Source organism: Mchenga conophoros, linkage group LG23 (genome assembly GCF_057382185.1).
Source record: "Mchenga conophoros isolate Kocher_MC1m ecotype Shallow Benthic linkage group LG23, M_conophoros_male_GT1.1, whole genome shotgun sequence".
NCBI classification, from domain to species: domain Eukaryota; kingdom Metazoa; phylum Chordata; class Actinopteri; order Cichliformes; family Cichlidae; genus Mchenga; species Mchenga conophoros.
In genome coordinates this window covers 6,200,812-6,218,399 of record NC_140547.1, presented here as the reverse complement: position 1 = coordinate 6,218,399, position 17,588 = coordinate 6,200,812, and the positions used below count along the sequence as shown (strand labels likewise).

Genomic DNA, 17,588 nt, shown 5'->3' with positions numbered 1-17,588 from the left:
GGAAAGTTAATTGGGATGTCTTTCTAATGATTTCCAAGAAAATCAGCATTTGTTTATTTAGACAAGCATCTGCCTGAGAGACTCCAAAGGTACCGTAATTGTCGGGCTATAAGCCGCTACTTTTTGCACAAGCTTTGAACCCTGCGGCTTTTAGTCAGGTGCGGCTTTTCTATGGATTGTCCATGATTTTTGTGATATCGTAAGACGATTTGTTTTGTTTGTTCCGCTGTTGTACGGCACTACGTTGCCTGGCGGAAGGATCGAGGTTCAAGAGTGGTATGTTAGTCACATGTCCGTCCGCCAGGCAACGTAGTGCCGTACGAAGTAGCGCGAAAAACAAACTTCAAAGTAGCGCTACGCATTCAGCGGGAGGCGTGGATGACGAGCGGCGATAAACTTGCGAAAAGCAAGTTATGCCCAACTCCACCGGTGGATTCTGACAGCGTGGAAAAGTGTGAAAACATCCACGATCACCAACGGATTTTGAAGGGCTGGACTGCTGCATGATGGAGAGGAGGACACCGCCACGGCCCTTCTGAGGGTGTTCGACTCTGACACTGACAACGAGGATTTCTTTGGTTTTGAAAGTGACAACGAAGGAGAGAAGCGGAGAGTGGATGACGAAGCCATCCTGAGCCTGTTTGTTTCCGACATTGGAGAAGAGGACTTTGGTGGTTTTAGAGCGCAGGAAGAAGAGAAAGATGGTGGTGAATGACTGACTTTTCTTCTCCGTGTCACTGCACCTGAGCCTAAAAGGTAGTCTGAATCTATTTTTCTGGTGTGCTGTAGGTTACTGTTATGTACTACATGTGCAAATATGTACCCATAACTTGTTTTTCAAAATATTAATAAAAGGGGTGTGTCTCCAAACAGCCATCTCTTTCCTGACAATTCCCTTTGTGCATATTCTCTTACATATGATAAGTCAACATTGAAACACCTGCGGCTTTTAGTCAGGTGCGGCTAATGTATGTACAAAACAGGATTTTCCCCTGATTTTAGCTTTTGCGGCTAATATTCAGGTGCGCTTTGTAGTCCGGGAAATACGGTACTTATGCAATAACTGTACTTTGTTTTTAACCTGAGACATGGTGAGGGCCGTACACATTTCTTCTCCATTTTTATCTTCAATTTTGGTTTCATTTTCAGTCTCAACTGTCAGCGTTATGTGACCTTCTTTTCTTTAGACTGCATTGATTACACGGTTCTTACATTAGAAAATATCCAATAATATGTCTGTCGTAGAATCTGGGTAAAAATCTGTTCAAAGCAAACCCTAATGCAAACAGTAGCTGTAAGTACCCCTCAGTGGTGTTCTGCAGTGACATGTAGGCCACGTTTCCATGAAATGCCCCTTTTCTCACATGGGAATTCCCATAATGAGAAACAAAACCAGCTGGACGCAGGTGTTCTCTATAAACCCATACATTATGCCACAGGGCTTCCCTGTCTCCCCCTCCTCAACTTCTTTGTCTACATTCACCCCCTCCTTCTCCATTTCCTCTATCTCCTCTGTCTTCACTGACACATAACTCATTAACTCCATCTTCCTAAATCTACCTTTGTCTCCACATACTGGTCTTAAACCATCTTCTTATTCTCTTTTGCATATACACAGAGGAATACCCAGTCTTCTTTTTTTTATTATCCTCGCTTGTTACCTTGCTTCTCCACCTTCATCATCTCTTCCTTTTGGTCCTGCACAGCTCTGTTTTTCTTCTGTATTTTTTTTGCATTATCCTCATCCTGGAGTAGCTACTTTCAACAGCACAATATTACTAACATTAGGAATATACTCTCTGGAAATAATGCTGAAAAACTCCTTTTATCATTTTTACTACTGTAATTTTGTATAATCAGGTTGTCCCAGAAGCCCCTTTTAAAGTTTCCGGTTGATCCAAAAATTAAGGTAAGCTAAGAACTAATAGAAATTAGAAAGAGGGAATGTATTTCATCCCTGCACACATGCAGCGTTTACTAAAATGAACTAATGAGTAAAAGGGGAAGCAATCCCATTTTTACCTTTACCTTTTTCGCAAGTAGCGCCACCATAGCTGGGCAGACAAAGACACACAAAAGAGTTGATCTCATCGATGCAGGTTCCTCCATTCTGACATGGATTCGACTGGCAGTCATCAATGTCTGCAGGGAGAGAGAGAACATGAGGAGGTGAGTGAGATTAGACAGAAACATAGACGTATAAACAGCACTTTCCAAATGGCTACTTTTCTAAACTACCTGCCACAGCTTGTTATTGAAAAAAAACCCCTGAGAGATCAAACTTTTGCAGAAATTAGAGCTGTTTCTGAGAAAGTTATAATTAAAGCGAATTGATTGAACTTCATCAGCGAGCGGTTTGGGATGCACTGAAGCGCATGATGCTAATTGCAATGTGTTTGCAGGACGTGCCGCAGTTCTGCTGTCAAACTTGAGCCAAAAGAGAGAGGGAGAGTACGGTGGAAGCTATGAAGAGAGACAAAGCGGCATGGAGGAAAACAAAGAAAAACAGTTAAAATGAACTTCCAACTTCAGCAACAACACTGCTCCCACTCAAAAGTTATCTCGCTATAGCAGCTATGAAAACATGTATAATAATGCAATTTAAAATTTCTCAAAGTGACCAGAAACAAAATGCCGAAGCCATCGCTTAGATGTGATATTAAAACAAGTTTAGATGTTTGTGCACAGGCATATCCAAATTCACACATATTTCACAGAGGCGTTGCCCGGGTGAGAGTTCCCATTCTGTTGAAAAATGGTAGCTGTATTTCTCTGGCTGATCTGTGCCTGGGGGCAAAATCATTAAAACTGCAGCTGGTATCCCACAGTCCTCTGCCATCACAACAACTGAGTGAATCCCTGGAGCTTTGGCAAGAGGTCACAGGAGGGGAGGAAAGGTGAAGGGAGAGGAGGGAGGCAGCGGAAAGACAGAAGACTGAGGGAAGATGAGAGGATAAAGAAATACTGACAAACATGGAGAGGAGCAGAGTTAGGAAGGAGAGGTGATGAAAACAAGGATGGGTGGAGAAAGCCATTCGGAGAGGTGATACGATTCTGTGAGTCTGGGAAGTTGGCAAGTTTCAGGGTTGGATTACAGCGGCTTTGCAGGCAGACTCTGTTTGGGGCGGAAGAGTCTGTTTGGATAAAACAGCATGACAGCTTCATTGCTGGTGCCCCGCTTTGGGCTGGCTGATATCAAAAGCTGAATTTGATGCAGGAGGTAGAGACCCAGCCAGAGGAACCGGAATGAGATGCTTGGTTTAGTGTATCACTGGAAATCCGTGTATAACTGCCTCTGTCTGAGTCACGACAGGGTGGAAAAAGAAAGTACACGAAGAAACAAAATAACAAAGCAGAGATACGCAGAGAGTAAACACTTCCCACACCATTAAAATGAGCTTTAGGTCTGGCACAGATAATCTGACATTATAAGTGGGTGGCTGGTCCAAATTTTAAGGGGCAGTGAATGGAAAGGCTTTATCATTGTTTGGCTTTAAAGCAGCACATCGTTAATTTTTTTTTATCTTAAATGCTCAGGAACTTATCAAGAAGTTTGATATGTAAAAGGTTATTATAAGTGCATATGAGGGCAAATTTCACTGAAATAAAAAAAACTGATGTCAACAGAGTTATCTTGGCTCAGCTCTTTTGCTTAAATTTCATTCAAATTGGAGGTTTGATCTTTTAAAAGAAACAAACAAACACACCAGTGTCACTGGATTATAGTTCCATATATGGGAAAGCGAAAACCAATGGGGGAGCTACACAAGTAAAAAAAGAAATCTATTCCGATCGATTCCTGGTGAAGTATTGCAAAGAGTTATCAGAGTTAGTTGTTATACAATTGATTTTACTGTGCCAGTAATCAAACTATACTATCATTGCTCATCTTCACCGTTTTTGGTTTGAATCTGTCTTTTATGACTCTCACAATCTTTAGAAAGTGCAACACTAAACAGCTGGAGACTGCAGCAGGACTGTTAAATGCTTTATAAACTGCTAAACAGGATAGGGCGGATCAATACTAATAACCCAAATGGCATGTGAAGTACTGGACTAGCAATGCAACCTATGTAAGTTATTAGCTGTCAAATAACCTAATGTGAAATCAATAAAGTTAAAATTAACAGCAAGTACCCACAGCCAGATATGCTTCAGAGAAATGATGATATACAATAAGATACTACAATGAAAGCCTCAAAGTATAATGATACAATATTACTGTATAGTCCTCTACTAAAAAAAAGTTTATTTATATCTGGCTTGCTTTTACTGCATTGGCAGTGTGTTTGGGATGGCTGCTGAAAAATAAAGCTGTTGAATTCATGGTGGATCAAAATCTGAAGAATGGCTTCTTGACAGCCACCCTTCCACTGAGACCATTTCTGATGAGGCTTCATTGAACACTAGCGCAATCAACTAAAGCACCAGATTTATATCGTCGGCCTGTGTCAGGTCTCAATTGGATTTTTTGGGGGCTTTCAAATACTGTTTATCTGTTGCAGATTTTTCTTTTTTTTAGGCTTGCCACATCTTTTTTCTTTTTTGTCCTCCAGTTTCCAAGTGTCCAGTTTCCTCTGATTTTTTAAGAACACACTGCACAGTGTACTGAGATATGGTAAATTTTTAAGCTATTAGCTCTTTGGGAATTATCTTACAATTTAACAGTATGTCTGTAAAAGTGTGTTCTCGCTGGCATTTGTTTGCCCCTGGACTAAAGTGAAAGACTGGACTGAAGATGAGTTAAAAAGTGATCAAAGTCCAGCTTGGAAAAGCCCAGAGAACTATTGTTCAAAACCACATTTAAAAAATTAACGCTGTCTCCTTAGAAGCCAAAAAATTAATAAATGAGGGGTGATTCAACACTTCAGCACATTATTGTAAATGTGAGTTAAACAGCCAAACAAAAAGTCAGCAGCTCTCTCTTTGCTTTCGCTGTATGAGATAGCAATACGCACAAGGCCTCAGCCATTGTGAACGGCACAGGGGTGATTAAGTTAGTGAAATCAGTCATAAAGTAGACAGGGCCAACTCTCAGTGTAACACTCAGAAAGTTGATTGTGTTCATCGAGATGAACACAATCAACACTGGCTCACTCATTTAAGTCACCTGGATGAGTGACAAATGTTTCTTCCAACGCTACATCCAGATGAACAGAATAAGCTTTCTTGGATTTCATTACCTGGATGATTGAGCATGCATCAAGATATTTCAGTGTAACAGAAATTCAAAAGCTGTACCATTTGCTGTATCATAAGAGAAAATACAGGCAAAATGAAAGAAATGTTACAGCAGTATCTCTGTGCCTTTTCCTTCATCACTACAATATAATGCCCAAAAGTAAAGGTTAGTAATACGCTACCAAGATTAGCAGGTGAAATTTAGCTTGTATCTAAATGAGAGATCAAGAGAAAAGAGTGAGACAGTTAAAAGTTAACCTATAAGATATAGTAGGGGCGATCGTGGCTCAAGAGTTGGGAGTTTGCCTTGTAATCGGAAGGTTGCTGGTTCGAGCCCTGGCTTGGACGGTCTCGGTCGTTGTGTCCTTGTGCCTACTGGTGGTGGTCAGAGGGCCCGGTGGCGCCAGTGTCCGGCAGCCTCGCCTCTGTCAGTGCACCACAGGGTGGCTGTGGCTACAATGTAGCTGCCATCACCAGTGTGTGAATGAAATACAGGCCATTTACCAGGCCATTTTACACATATGATCTCTAAATCAGCATTGAATATTTTGATACCTAGTCTGACTTTACCAGCTGGAGACTGGTATCATAAACATAAACACCGTATCATAAACACCGAAACATGGTTACACAGAACTGTTTAATTGAAAAACGTGAGTTTAAGTATCTTCAGTGTAGCTGAATGCAAACATAAAATGTATTTGCACAAAAAAATGATAATTTGAACCGATCTCTCAGAAACTCCAGAAAATGTCTCTCCTTCCACAGCCACACCGAGCCAATAGATGAGCAGGTTGCCAGTACAGCTGTTCAAAGAAAAAAAAGAACCCTAATATGAGCCAGCATCTGGTCTCATTAAGCACTGCAGAAGAGAGCTAAGCCGAAGACTCAAGGCACCCCTTGGATTTTAGGAGCAACAGGGTCAATAAAGTACAGCTCTGTACATGAGCTATTAGTGGGGCCACAGTAGACGACAGATATTTTCTCAGTTGAGAGCCAAGAGCACAGGGGATATTAATAGCTTCATGTTGTCAGGTTCACAGAAATCTGAAGAAATTTAAGGACAAAATGCTTTTACTGTATATACACTCACTGGACGATTCATTAGGTACATCTTGCCAGTACCTGGTTGGTCCCCATTTTGCCTTCAGAACTGCCTTAATTCTTTTGGCATTCAACAAAATGCTGACTGTGGAGCTCATTTCAGTAGAGTGAACTAACAATCATTGACAAGAAAAAAGTCTGTGATATACTGAGCTTAGTGACATGGTGTGTTATCCTTAGAGGTGGCAAACGCATACACCTAAACAATAAAATTAGTCTAGTCAAAGGTTACAGTGGGACTCAGCAGGTGGGCAATACTAATATCTGTTTAGTGGCTCAGTGCACGGAAAAGAATAACATCTCACAGTTACTAATGTGAGCCTCAGTAGGCTTTTGTAGTGTACTGGCTGTGATCAGCTAACCTTCTGCTCTTTGTGGATTTATCCAACAAGATGTCATCAGATGTTTCAAAGCTAGTATCAAAGTCCGATGTCCACCCCCTACACTGACACTATACCCTTTATACTATCTTTATACTAGACCTATACAGTTGTTTATCCTTCACATAACTACCCAGAATTTTCATTCAAACATTTGAATAACACACAACTAGTATAGCTTTCTTTGTTTAGCAGGACGTTTCACAAAATGAAAAAAAAACATAATTTATAAATACACAAATTCAATATGTGATTAAAATGACATGTAAGCTTTAAATCTGCAGTTTATCAGTGAGCAGTCTTTACCTTTAAATCTCACCACTCTTCTTCCTCTCTGTCTGTCTTCCTACATCTTTCTCCATCTCAGAGCGACGTTAGCTCTCATTCTCTTGTCTCCCTGTGAATCCAGCAGCTGGACCTTTAGCTAGCAGCAAACTGTGCGACAAACTCCAAACAAACAGTTTGTGTGTTTTCTGATGTTTGTTCAGCTGATAAAAACGTTGAATTTGAAATTAAATGCCACTTAAAAAAATGGCACTCGCTTCATGCTTTGTCCTCCTCAGTAGTGCTAGCTAGATGCTGAAGTAGCACGTACACAACATACGGCGGGCACCTGCACTCCCTCCGGCCAATTGGGTATAAAAGACATAAATTAACCTAAAGTAACAAGCCTGTTTTGAAAATGTAAAGAGTACAAAGTACAGATATTTCTTTAAAAATTTAGGGAGTACAATAAAAAGTTCTCAAAAAAATAAATACTCAAGTAAAGTACTTGAACTTCATTGTTTCCCACCTCTGGTTTTCCTGTTGGAAATGCGGGAAAATGAGTACACTGTGGTCATATGGGATGGACTTCCAGCAAATATATTCATATGCCACATTATTACACCACCAGCCTGAACTGTTGATGCACGGTAGGATGGATCTGTGTTTTTATGTTGCTTACACCAAATTCTTAACCATAAATCCTAAATGTTGCAACAAAGATCACCAGACCAGGCAATGTTTTTTCCAATTTTCTGTTGTCCAGTTTTGTTGAGCTGAATTATATCCTCAGGTTCTGGTCGCATCTGAGTGGTTCACAGTGTTGTCTTCTGCTTCTGCAGTCCATCTGCTTCAAGTGTTGATTTATGGTGCTGAGGCCAGCTACAAACAATCTGTCTATTTTCCTCTGACCTCTGTCACCAACAAGCCATTTTCAACCAGAGAACTGCTACTCACTGCATATTTTCTCTGCAAATGATAAACTATAGAGATGGCTAACCTCATTGAAATAAAAGCACTAAACTATGGTACTATCTAGGCAGTGAATTGGTATCTGTGTATTTGTCACAGATACTGACAATATCCTTGACTTTGGATAATCATCTATGAAATATGCATATAATATCCTGATATTTAATCCACTGATGATCTTTTCACAGATCTCTTTACATACTAACTTCACCTTTGATGTGTCCAGCTTTGAGACAATGCATCCCAGTGGAATACCAGCCTCTGAAATGCTCACAATAGTCCATATGGCACCAACAAAGCATGCCATGTTCAAAGTCACTCAAATCACCTTTCTTCCACACTCTGATGTTCAGTTTGAACTTCAGATTAATGCACTTAAAACACTGAGTTGCTGTCAAATGATTGGCTGATTAGAGATTCAAGTTAACAAGCAGCTGAATGGGTGCACCTAACAAAGTGTCTAACTGAATAAGCAGACAAACGTGATGTTCAAGTAAAGAAACATAATAATAAAGTGTTTGTAATCCACTGGTACAAGTCATTCAATATAGGTATTTTTCTGTATTACCCTGTTTAATTGTTTTATTATTTTTACAAAACCACCACTGTATATACCTCTGATGACATGTTCACAAAAATATATGCACTATTGACCAGAAAGAGTCAAGTATTAATTAAAAAGCTACACTTTTAGGGAATTAAATTGAAAGTGCAAGTGTCTCTGCAGTTCTAATGGGATTTATGGATATGGCAGTATTCTGATTAACCTCTTTTCTTTTTTGAGGGACACACACACCCCCAGACACACACAAAGGCAGAGCGAGAGGGAGAGAGAGAGCGCATATTCTGTATTAGCACTGGACCATCGCTGTACAATTACCAAGAGTGGATCTCAGTGAGACCAAATAAAAGAAGCAAAAGATTATGTAGGAAATGGGTTTCCTTTTCCTTTTTCACAGTAGAGAAAAGTGCACACACATGAATGAATTTTGGCCTAAAAATATGGAAGAAAGTACTTAAAAATATACATCTATTTCTTACTTCATGCCTGAGTATCTAGTCTTTAATGCAGTCCTAGCTCTTTTGTAAAAACGATAGACTGGATGGATTCACACTTGTGAATGATGACTAAAAAGGATAAGTAAATCCTCCTCTGTAGCTTCATACTTTGACCAACCTGTCTGCCCGTGAATATGAGCTTAACTCGGGTAATGCCGAGGTAATATTTGAAGCACTGTAAGAGAAACTACAAAATTCCACTATAAACATGAGTTAACAACCTGTGTAGTTTCTGAAGAGGTAATTTCATCTTCTTGTAACCAATTTAAAAGCCTTGGGGAAAAGCACACTAGTCTTTTGTCTAGATTTTTCTCAGACTTCTGTGACCTTGATGACACAGAGCTTTGGAGTAGCAGCTGAAGACCTAATAGAGCATGTATAGATGTAGGCTTCACTCAAATTTGCTGTCACTTTGGATTAAGCGAGTGTTTCTCAAGTGCAGAGCCACTGGAGGCATGGAAAACGAATTGACAAATATGAAGTGAAACTAAAGTAACATATATATCTATAGGGAAAATAACCAAGTAAGACTTTACACAGCCTTTTTTAAATAAAACAGTTATCAATCAAACATTTTGGGAAATCAGGCATTTGAGAAACACTACATTAAAAGCATAAAGAAAAAAAACACACCTAAAATGCATTTGCTATCACCTTGTCCACCGAGTAAGAGTAAAATATCCCACATACACCTATTAGTTATTAAAAAATGAGGGATCATTTGTAAAAATGTTAATGTGCTTCTTAAAAGTATAATAATAACTGTGTGGGTATCACAGGACTTCAGTAAAAACCCAAAGAATAAGTCCAACTAAAATGGTTTGCTAACTACATTTTCATTGGTATAAAAGTTTAATTACATAGTTCATTTTTTAAACTATATTGAGTAGGTGTTACTTTATCTTCCTACTTATTCAAAAGAAGGGCTGTATGAATGTGCAGTGGCTGCCCTTTACCTCCTAGTCCATTCACAGTGAATGAGAGCTGGAGGCTAGGTTTGCACTGTATACTTGTGGGAATTACCTACTTGCCCATCACTGGTTTCCAAGCTGCTTGTCTTGTCACAAAACAATGCTAAACCTTGTACCTGCAGCAGTCCGAACTATATACATCATTCAGCACAGTAAAGGTCAAACATTCAGGTTAACTTTTGATGCTAAATCTAAAGCTGCTGAAAAAATATAATATTACCATTGTGCTCTATATAGCCATGAAAACACTGTTCCTCTCCTTAAACAGTGAGATGAGGGCCAAAGTGCGGTAGGGCCTATCCACTCGATGTCCGCCCGGCTGACTTAATGAGAGGACCATCCAACTTAAGCAGGTGGCAGTGTGTGTGTGAGACTGGATTTGAGAATTTGTATGTGTGTCCACACTCTCTGGCTCATTCCCCAGCACAACCAAATCAGGCCTGGGCACTAGTACAGTCTCCAGGGAGTTGAGGAGAGCAGTGCTCCACTTATCTACTGGCAGAGAAATGGATGAAGGAATAAACAGGTGCCAGCCACTGTGGTAATTTCTGTGTGTCGCTTACAAACTCGTGACCCTACTAGCTTTTATTTGAGCCAGTATTTTAAATTGAATCGGCAGGAAGCAAATGAATGCAAAAACTTAATAAGTTACTGTGATGAAAAATATCAAATTAAGGTTTAACTACATCATTTGAATGGGGCTGTTTCTGATTGCAAGATGAAAATTTGACCTCCACTTGTTGTTTATCCTCATCTTCCTGTGTGTAGCTGAGGAGAGCTGGTGAGTTATGAGGATGGAGGAAGGGGAAATAGAGAGAGGAATATGGGGGAGGATAGTGAGAGAGCAGCCAGACAAACTGGGGGTGGTGTCACTTGACAGAATATCTGGAGGCTTACTGCAGGCATGTGTCAAAACCATAGTATGAATAATTGAAAAGGGACAGAGAAAGAAACAGAGAGATACAGAGAGAATAAGAGTGGGAGTCAACAGAAAATGGGTGGGAGAATAACATGGTCCAGCCTTTCCCCCATTTCCCTTTCTGGATTATCTCTCAGTTCAATAGATCAGATTAAATTCCTATTAGCTGCTTACTCATCCAGAGCATTGTGACGCTAAAGTTCAACTCCATCACCCGGTCGACCTATCTGACATGCTTGTGCTTCCAGAGGGTCTTTTTCTACTTTCAAGCAGAGAGAGTTACACTTTTAACACTCGCCCCAGCCTGCGTGTTTCTGAATATTGAGGCCAAATAAAAAGTATAAAGCTCTTTTTCTTTTTTTTATATAAACAAGACTTGAAAAACAATCATTATTTAATGGCTATGAATCGGGATAAAATAGGAAGAGTACAGCAAAGAGACAGTTCACTTAGGGGGCAATAAAGGCTTCGAGAAAGAAATCAATATTTCAGCAAAGGACTATGCATTAAAACATAGTATATTATTTTAGCGGTCTAGTAACTATGCTATAAAATATATACCACGGTTATAAGATTGGAACTATCCTTCTATTAAGCTCTTTAGTCTAACACGAGAAATGACATTAAATAAAATCTGTTTTTATAATTTAATTATAATGAGGATAGGCTCTGTTACATAAGTTATAAGATCAGACTGAACACACATGACAAAGACAATAACAGTAAATGTGCGAATTATCAGACTTATCAATATCACAGCTCTGATCATCATTACTGACAGATTATGTCAAACTGTTTTAATATTAATTCTTCCAGCTGCAGGTTCAGTATTTTTTAATGGTTCTGTTTAAATAATAAATTAGTTCAAACATAGGCTTAGTGTATATGCATTTCATAAGGTCAGCAAGAACAATTAGGTGTCATATTTTATACATACATCAATGCAGTTGTAAAATTCTTTACAGGAATAGAGCTATATCTAAACATCAATATTTGCTGAGGCCCATCAGCGAAAGACGAAGCCTTGAAATGTTGTTTAAAACTTTATACTTCTGGAGAATTGACAGATCAGAAAGAGGTGATTTTGTTTTTTAACCTGTTGATCTCTAATTTGGAACATAACCTTCTCTGGAGCAACTTAGGTCTATCATTAGTGTGCCAATGCACCACAGTAAGAAGTAATCCACCCGTGTTGTACAGGATTACCCTGAAGTTACCGGAATAACCCCAAATCCTGCTTCCTGGTACAGGACTTTGTGTTTAAAGACTGTTTGAAGATATAAAACCAATTTGGAAATAAATACTAGGTCTTATATTTATTGCATGAAATTAGCCCCATTTTTGTTCTTTGAATATTCCAAATTATTTTGTCTACATATATTTCCTCTTTTTTCATGAATTAAAAAAAAAAATAAAATTGAAAATTCAGTTACAGGTCCATTTCTCAGAACGTTCTAGTTGCAAGGAACATGATGTTACTTATAAAAGCATTTACTTGCACAGAGGAAGCCCTTTTCATTCCACAGATGAAAGACAGTGCTTGAAATCTGTATATTCTTATCTGTCCCCTCTCATTAAAATTAACTGAAGGGTGACTATGTCCTTTTTGGTCATCTTTTCTGATTTTTTTTTTGCAAATGTCCTGATCCCTATTTCAGACACTCATAAATATTCACCTACCACATCAAATGATAGCAAACGTCAAAAAGAAAAGCATTTAAGACTTTTTTTTTTACTTTTTGTGGGCTTTGATATAAAAATAGTAACAATTCCCTCTGATCAACTGATTTTAATGATCCTGCATCTAGGGTTTGCTTTGTAGCTTGAGAGGAGTGAGAAGGGAGTAAAGCTGCTGGGTGCCCATTCTGATTACCCAAAACCACTATAAACACCTATTGAGAGGGTCAAGATTGCAGCCATTTACCTGTCAACATAATGACTGTTTGAAAGAGCAGTAGGAGCTGTGAAATTTAGTGCTGCAGCTGACTTCTTTTTAAACCTATTTAATATTTAAGGGAAAATTCTGACAAAGAAACAGTGTCGTTTTTGCAAAATGGTGTAACTGCTTTGGTCAAAAATAATTACCCTTCCAAAAAGAGCTTTGTTAAATGATAAAAAAAGAAGAAGCAAACAAAGAATAAAGCAACAGAGAAAATTTGAAACATTCAGATAACAAAATAAAGCCATTAGTGAGCGTATATTTGCAGTATGGCACATCTATTATAATTGTGTTGACTCATTATGTAAATACCTGTATGCCCACAAAAGCAAGTGATGGAAGGTGAGAAACTGAAATCTCATTATGCTCTGTATACAATTCATCCATGTCAAACTTCTGTCGGTGGCAGGCACTGACATTTGAAAGCAAGTTTATCCTAACAGAGCTGGAAAAGCACATTTTTCTGTGTGGACTAAATGCCAGCTGTACAGATCAAGTAGCAGTCTGATCAATTACACAGAGAACCTTTGAACCACTAAATGCCATCCGAGGACTTCTAAACCTGACAGTGTGGCATAGAAGGGATGAAAGGACAGTATTATTACCACAGAGGGAGGGTAACATGCAGAAAAATACACATTAATGCACATTAACCATGACACACTCCCAATGACGCTATCGCCTTCAGACACCTATATACAAACGCATTCTTCTAATTGCCTAAGAACGACAACTGACATTATCCAAAAATAAACTGACATGTGATCCTGCAAAATGGAGGCTTTGACATTGAAATGTTCATGACAAAAAGTGTTTTTTGCTAAAAGGTTTTTTTTTTTTTTTGTGTTCGTCATCTTTCATATTAAAAGACCCTAGGAGACTGGCTTCCTTTAGCTTGCTGAGGGGCATTGACATTTCCATGCCCTTCTACAAAGAAGGATACCTTTCTATTGAGCGCCCGCTCGTCCAAACAGCACACAATGGACCATGTTGCTTTGTGTCAATAACCATAATGTAGGTGAGTGCTGTGTGTGTGTGTGTGTGGGTGTGTACAGCGACATTAATGAGCATAAAATGAATTTTGTTATGTTTTTGTGAATGTGTGTTTAACGGCTGTGTATGAGTGTGTAGGAGAAAACAATTATATGTTTTTGTGTGTTTATAGACTGCATATCTGCAGCTGCAGCCGATGTACTTGTGTTTCAGTATGTGTTAGTGCCAAGATGCCTAAATGGATCTCTATTCTCCCGCTTTTGTTTTGAGCAAGAGCCCTTTTAGCTTGCATTTTTGGCAGCACTAATTACCATTTTTATATTTAAAAATGGATAAAAAGATGTCTTCCTTTTTATATGTGAATATAAGAGAACTATCACCCGGCTCTGCAGTTTTACTGAACAGAAAGGGCTTTAGTGTCATTCAGCTAACTATTTTGGTTCATTTATTAATTTTTTGCATATTGCTTTCATCATTTAATCCAGTTTCAACTCGCAAATCATAAATCCTCATAACATAATTTCCAGCATCACAAGTCAGCTCAGATATGTCCACTGTTCTAATGCATAATGTTACATTTTGTTTGATTTTTTTTTTCATAATTTCACACAAAAATGTAAACGTTCATATATTCTGTATTTATTTCATGTAAAGTGAAATGCACACAACAATCGTGGGGAAAATTGCTGATTTGACAGTTGTGCATATCACTGACAGGATAAGGTCACTGTTGAAAGGACTGACTGTTCACAGAGTGTTGTACTCAAGCATGTTTGTGTAAAAGTGACTGGAAGGGAAAAGTGTGGTGGGAAAAGGTGCACAAGCCACAGGGCTGAACAGAGCCTGCAGAGAACTGTCAAGAAATGTTGATTCAAAAACTTGGGAGAGAATCAGAAGGAGTGCACTGAGGCTGGTGTCAGTGCATGAAGAACTATGACACACAAAAATCACTGTCACATTTCTCATATCAAACCACTCCTGAAACAGAAACAACATCACAAGTGTCTTACTTGTGCTAAAGAGGAAAAGAATTGGACTTCCAAAATTCTCTTTTCAGATGAAACTAAGTTTTTCATTTCATTTGGAAGTTCCAAGTGAAAGGATGAGTGGAGAGGCACAAAATCTAAGGTGTTTGTTCTCCAGTATGAAGTCTCTGCACTCGGTGATGATTTGACGTGCCATCTTCTGGTGTTGGTGTTGTTTGGTACGCTGTGTTTTACCAAATGCAAACTGCAGTTGTCTACTAGGAGACTGACTTTAGAGCACTTACATCCATCTGCAGACAAATGGAGACCATTTCTTTTTCCAGAAGCACAGTGCCAAAACTACTATCAAATTATTTACTGACCATGTTATTACTGCGCTTGACTGACCAGTCAACATGACTGTATTATCAAGAGGAAGTTGAGAAACACTTAACACAAAACTAGAGAAGGTGAAGGCTTCAGAGATGAGCAGTTTGTAATCTGATTACTTTTTTCAAGTAACGCGTAATGTAAGGGATTACTATTCTTTACTTACTTTCCCATAAGCATGCTGCGTTACTGCGTTATTAAACTGTTGTGACAATGACGTAAGCCCGTGCGACGCTCGTGGCAGCAACAGACCTGTGTAGATCAACAATGGATAATATGGAGTGTGGGGGAGAGTACGACCATGCAGCGTTTAAAGCGTGGACGTACTTACATTACTTTAAGTTTTATTCCGTAACAAGTGACAAAAACATTAGCGTCCTCTGTACACTCTGCGTGGGAAGAAAACTTCTTTCTACAGCAAAAAGTTGAACTTCAAATCTGAGCAAGCACCTGGCAAGCTGCCACGGGAATGTGAAATTCACAGAGAAACCCCCGGATCCCCCCACTGACATGACTCCTGGTACTGGGCAAACCCCACTCCTGCTAAACAGGTGACAATAGATTTAAGAGCAACAGGACTTAGTGCCGCTCAATTTTTGATTTTATTTTAGTGCTACCAGCTTGTTAAAATGACGTTAACGCCATAACCGCATCAACACGGCAAATCTCTGTTAGTTAATGTGGATGGTCCCGTGCGTGGGGCTGCATGACGTCAACATGTTAGCATGGTTAGCTCGTTAACGTGTTAGCGCTGTGCAGTCCCACGCATGGGGCAATCCGCATTAGATTGCTAAAGGAGATTTGCCGCGTTAATGCGGTTATGGCGGATGCGGTTAACATCATTTTAACGAGAATAACACTGAAAGCACTATTTTATTTATTTTTTGCTTTTTGTTTTTACTTGCATCTATTTGAAAGAGTGAGTGTAAACACAAAACATTCTTTTGTCTTATATGCTGGAATATGCAGATTTATTACTTATTTATATCAATTCTTCCAGCTGCATTTATTAGTAATATTAGTAACTAAATACTTTTTTCAAGTAACTTGACCAACACTGCTAGGCTTCAGTAACATCTCATCCTGCTGCAAGCTGCTTCTCTCCATGTCACGCCTTATGGAGCAGTAATTTGTGGTGAAGGAGGTGAATAAAATTATCCTTTTTGAATTAATTTACCAAAAATAACTTCAACACGGGATTGTGATTTTTTTTTTAAGATCACCAGTCCTCTACATTGTCCAACAGAAACAGACAAAATTGTTAAAAAACTGGTGAACATAGAAGTGTCTTCAGCAGCTAAAAATAGCAATAACACTAATTCACTGATATTTATCAGACAGCCTTAAATACAACAAATTTAACTTGTATGCCATGCTAACACAAAAGGGGCAATCTGAGAGCAAGGCCCTCCACCACTGTCACTGCCACTGCTGATGCAAGTGCAAATTCCCTATTTCCAACATTTGAAAGTCGTCCCAGTCTGCACCAAAACATAACAATTTCTGTTGCCTGTGAACCACCGCAACACCAAGTGTCACAAAATTCTGCCTATTGGTTTTTCTCTTGCAAATGTAGCTTACATTAATAGTGTAACCCAATTTCACCATGGGCTTAATTTAGTACAGCCACATTAACCATTCAGCGGACTATGTTGAGGGAACAGCAACCTCAAGCCTCAAATGTAAAAACAGTTGTTAGTGTGACATTGTCTATTTATACAGTCGAGAAATATGTATCCATCTTCTTAGGTTGCACCTTTAAGGGTGAGGCAGACATAATAATAATAATAATAATAATAATAATAATAATAATAATAATAATAATAATAATACCTGTCATATGTCATATATCACAGCTAAAATTTTTGGTTGCGGCATATTGACTTAAGGGAAAAAAACAAAATTCGACGGTCAGTACTCGTAGGTCTCCTTGAGGCCAGTGAAATACAGACAGACAGGAGACAAAATAGCTGCAATCAGTGTAAAAATGTGTTTAGCTCATGGACGTGTATGAATGTATGTGAGATACGAATTTTGTGTGTGCATGTGTGTGTACCACCAGCACACAGTAGAGTCCTGGGCCTTAAGCTGTCTTTAGGTGCACTGAATTACAAACGGATCAGGATCAGCAGGGACAAGAGGAGACTACACAGCAGCTCTGGTACTGCCCAAGGCTCTATGCTGCTCTCAAGAGAGCGTGCTTGGGCGTGATCAGCTGATCAGAGGATCCACAGTCTGACGATAACACAATCTTTTACTGTGCATTTCTGGTTAGAAATAGAGAAAAGTATTTCACCCCTTTTGAACAGGACTACATTACTTCACCAGTACATCATGTGGGAGCCCAGATGATGTACTAAGAGCTTCATGCAGGCAGGGATCCGGCTCGTCAGGGGTTACCAGATTTTCTTGTGTCAAAGGAAAGTGAGCAAAGTGAGCCTAAAGCCGTCC

General features: G+C 39.1%; 1 protein-coding gene across 2 annotated transcripts in view; it reads right to left on the bottom strand.

Annotated features, from left to right (window-relative positions):
* Positions 1 to 17,588, bottom strand: part of ncanb (neurocan b) — a 174,313-nt gene that overhangs the window by 37,448 nt on the left and 119,277 nt on the right. For both annotated transcript variants that reach the window (XM_085264010.1, XM_085264009.1), the window contains exon 11: positions 2,029 to 2,142. In XM_085264010.1, coding sequence (XP_085120136.1) covers positions 2,029 to 2,142 — 114 coding nt within the window. The remainder of the gene's footprint in view (positions 1 to 2,028; positions 2,143 to 17,588) is intronic.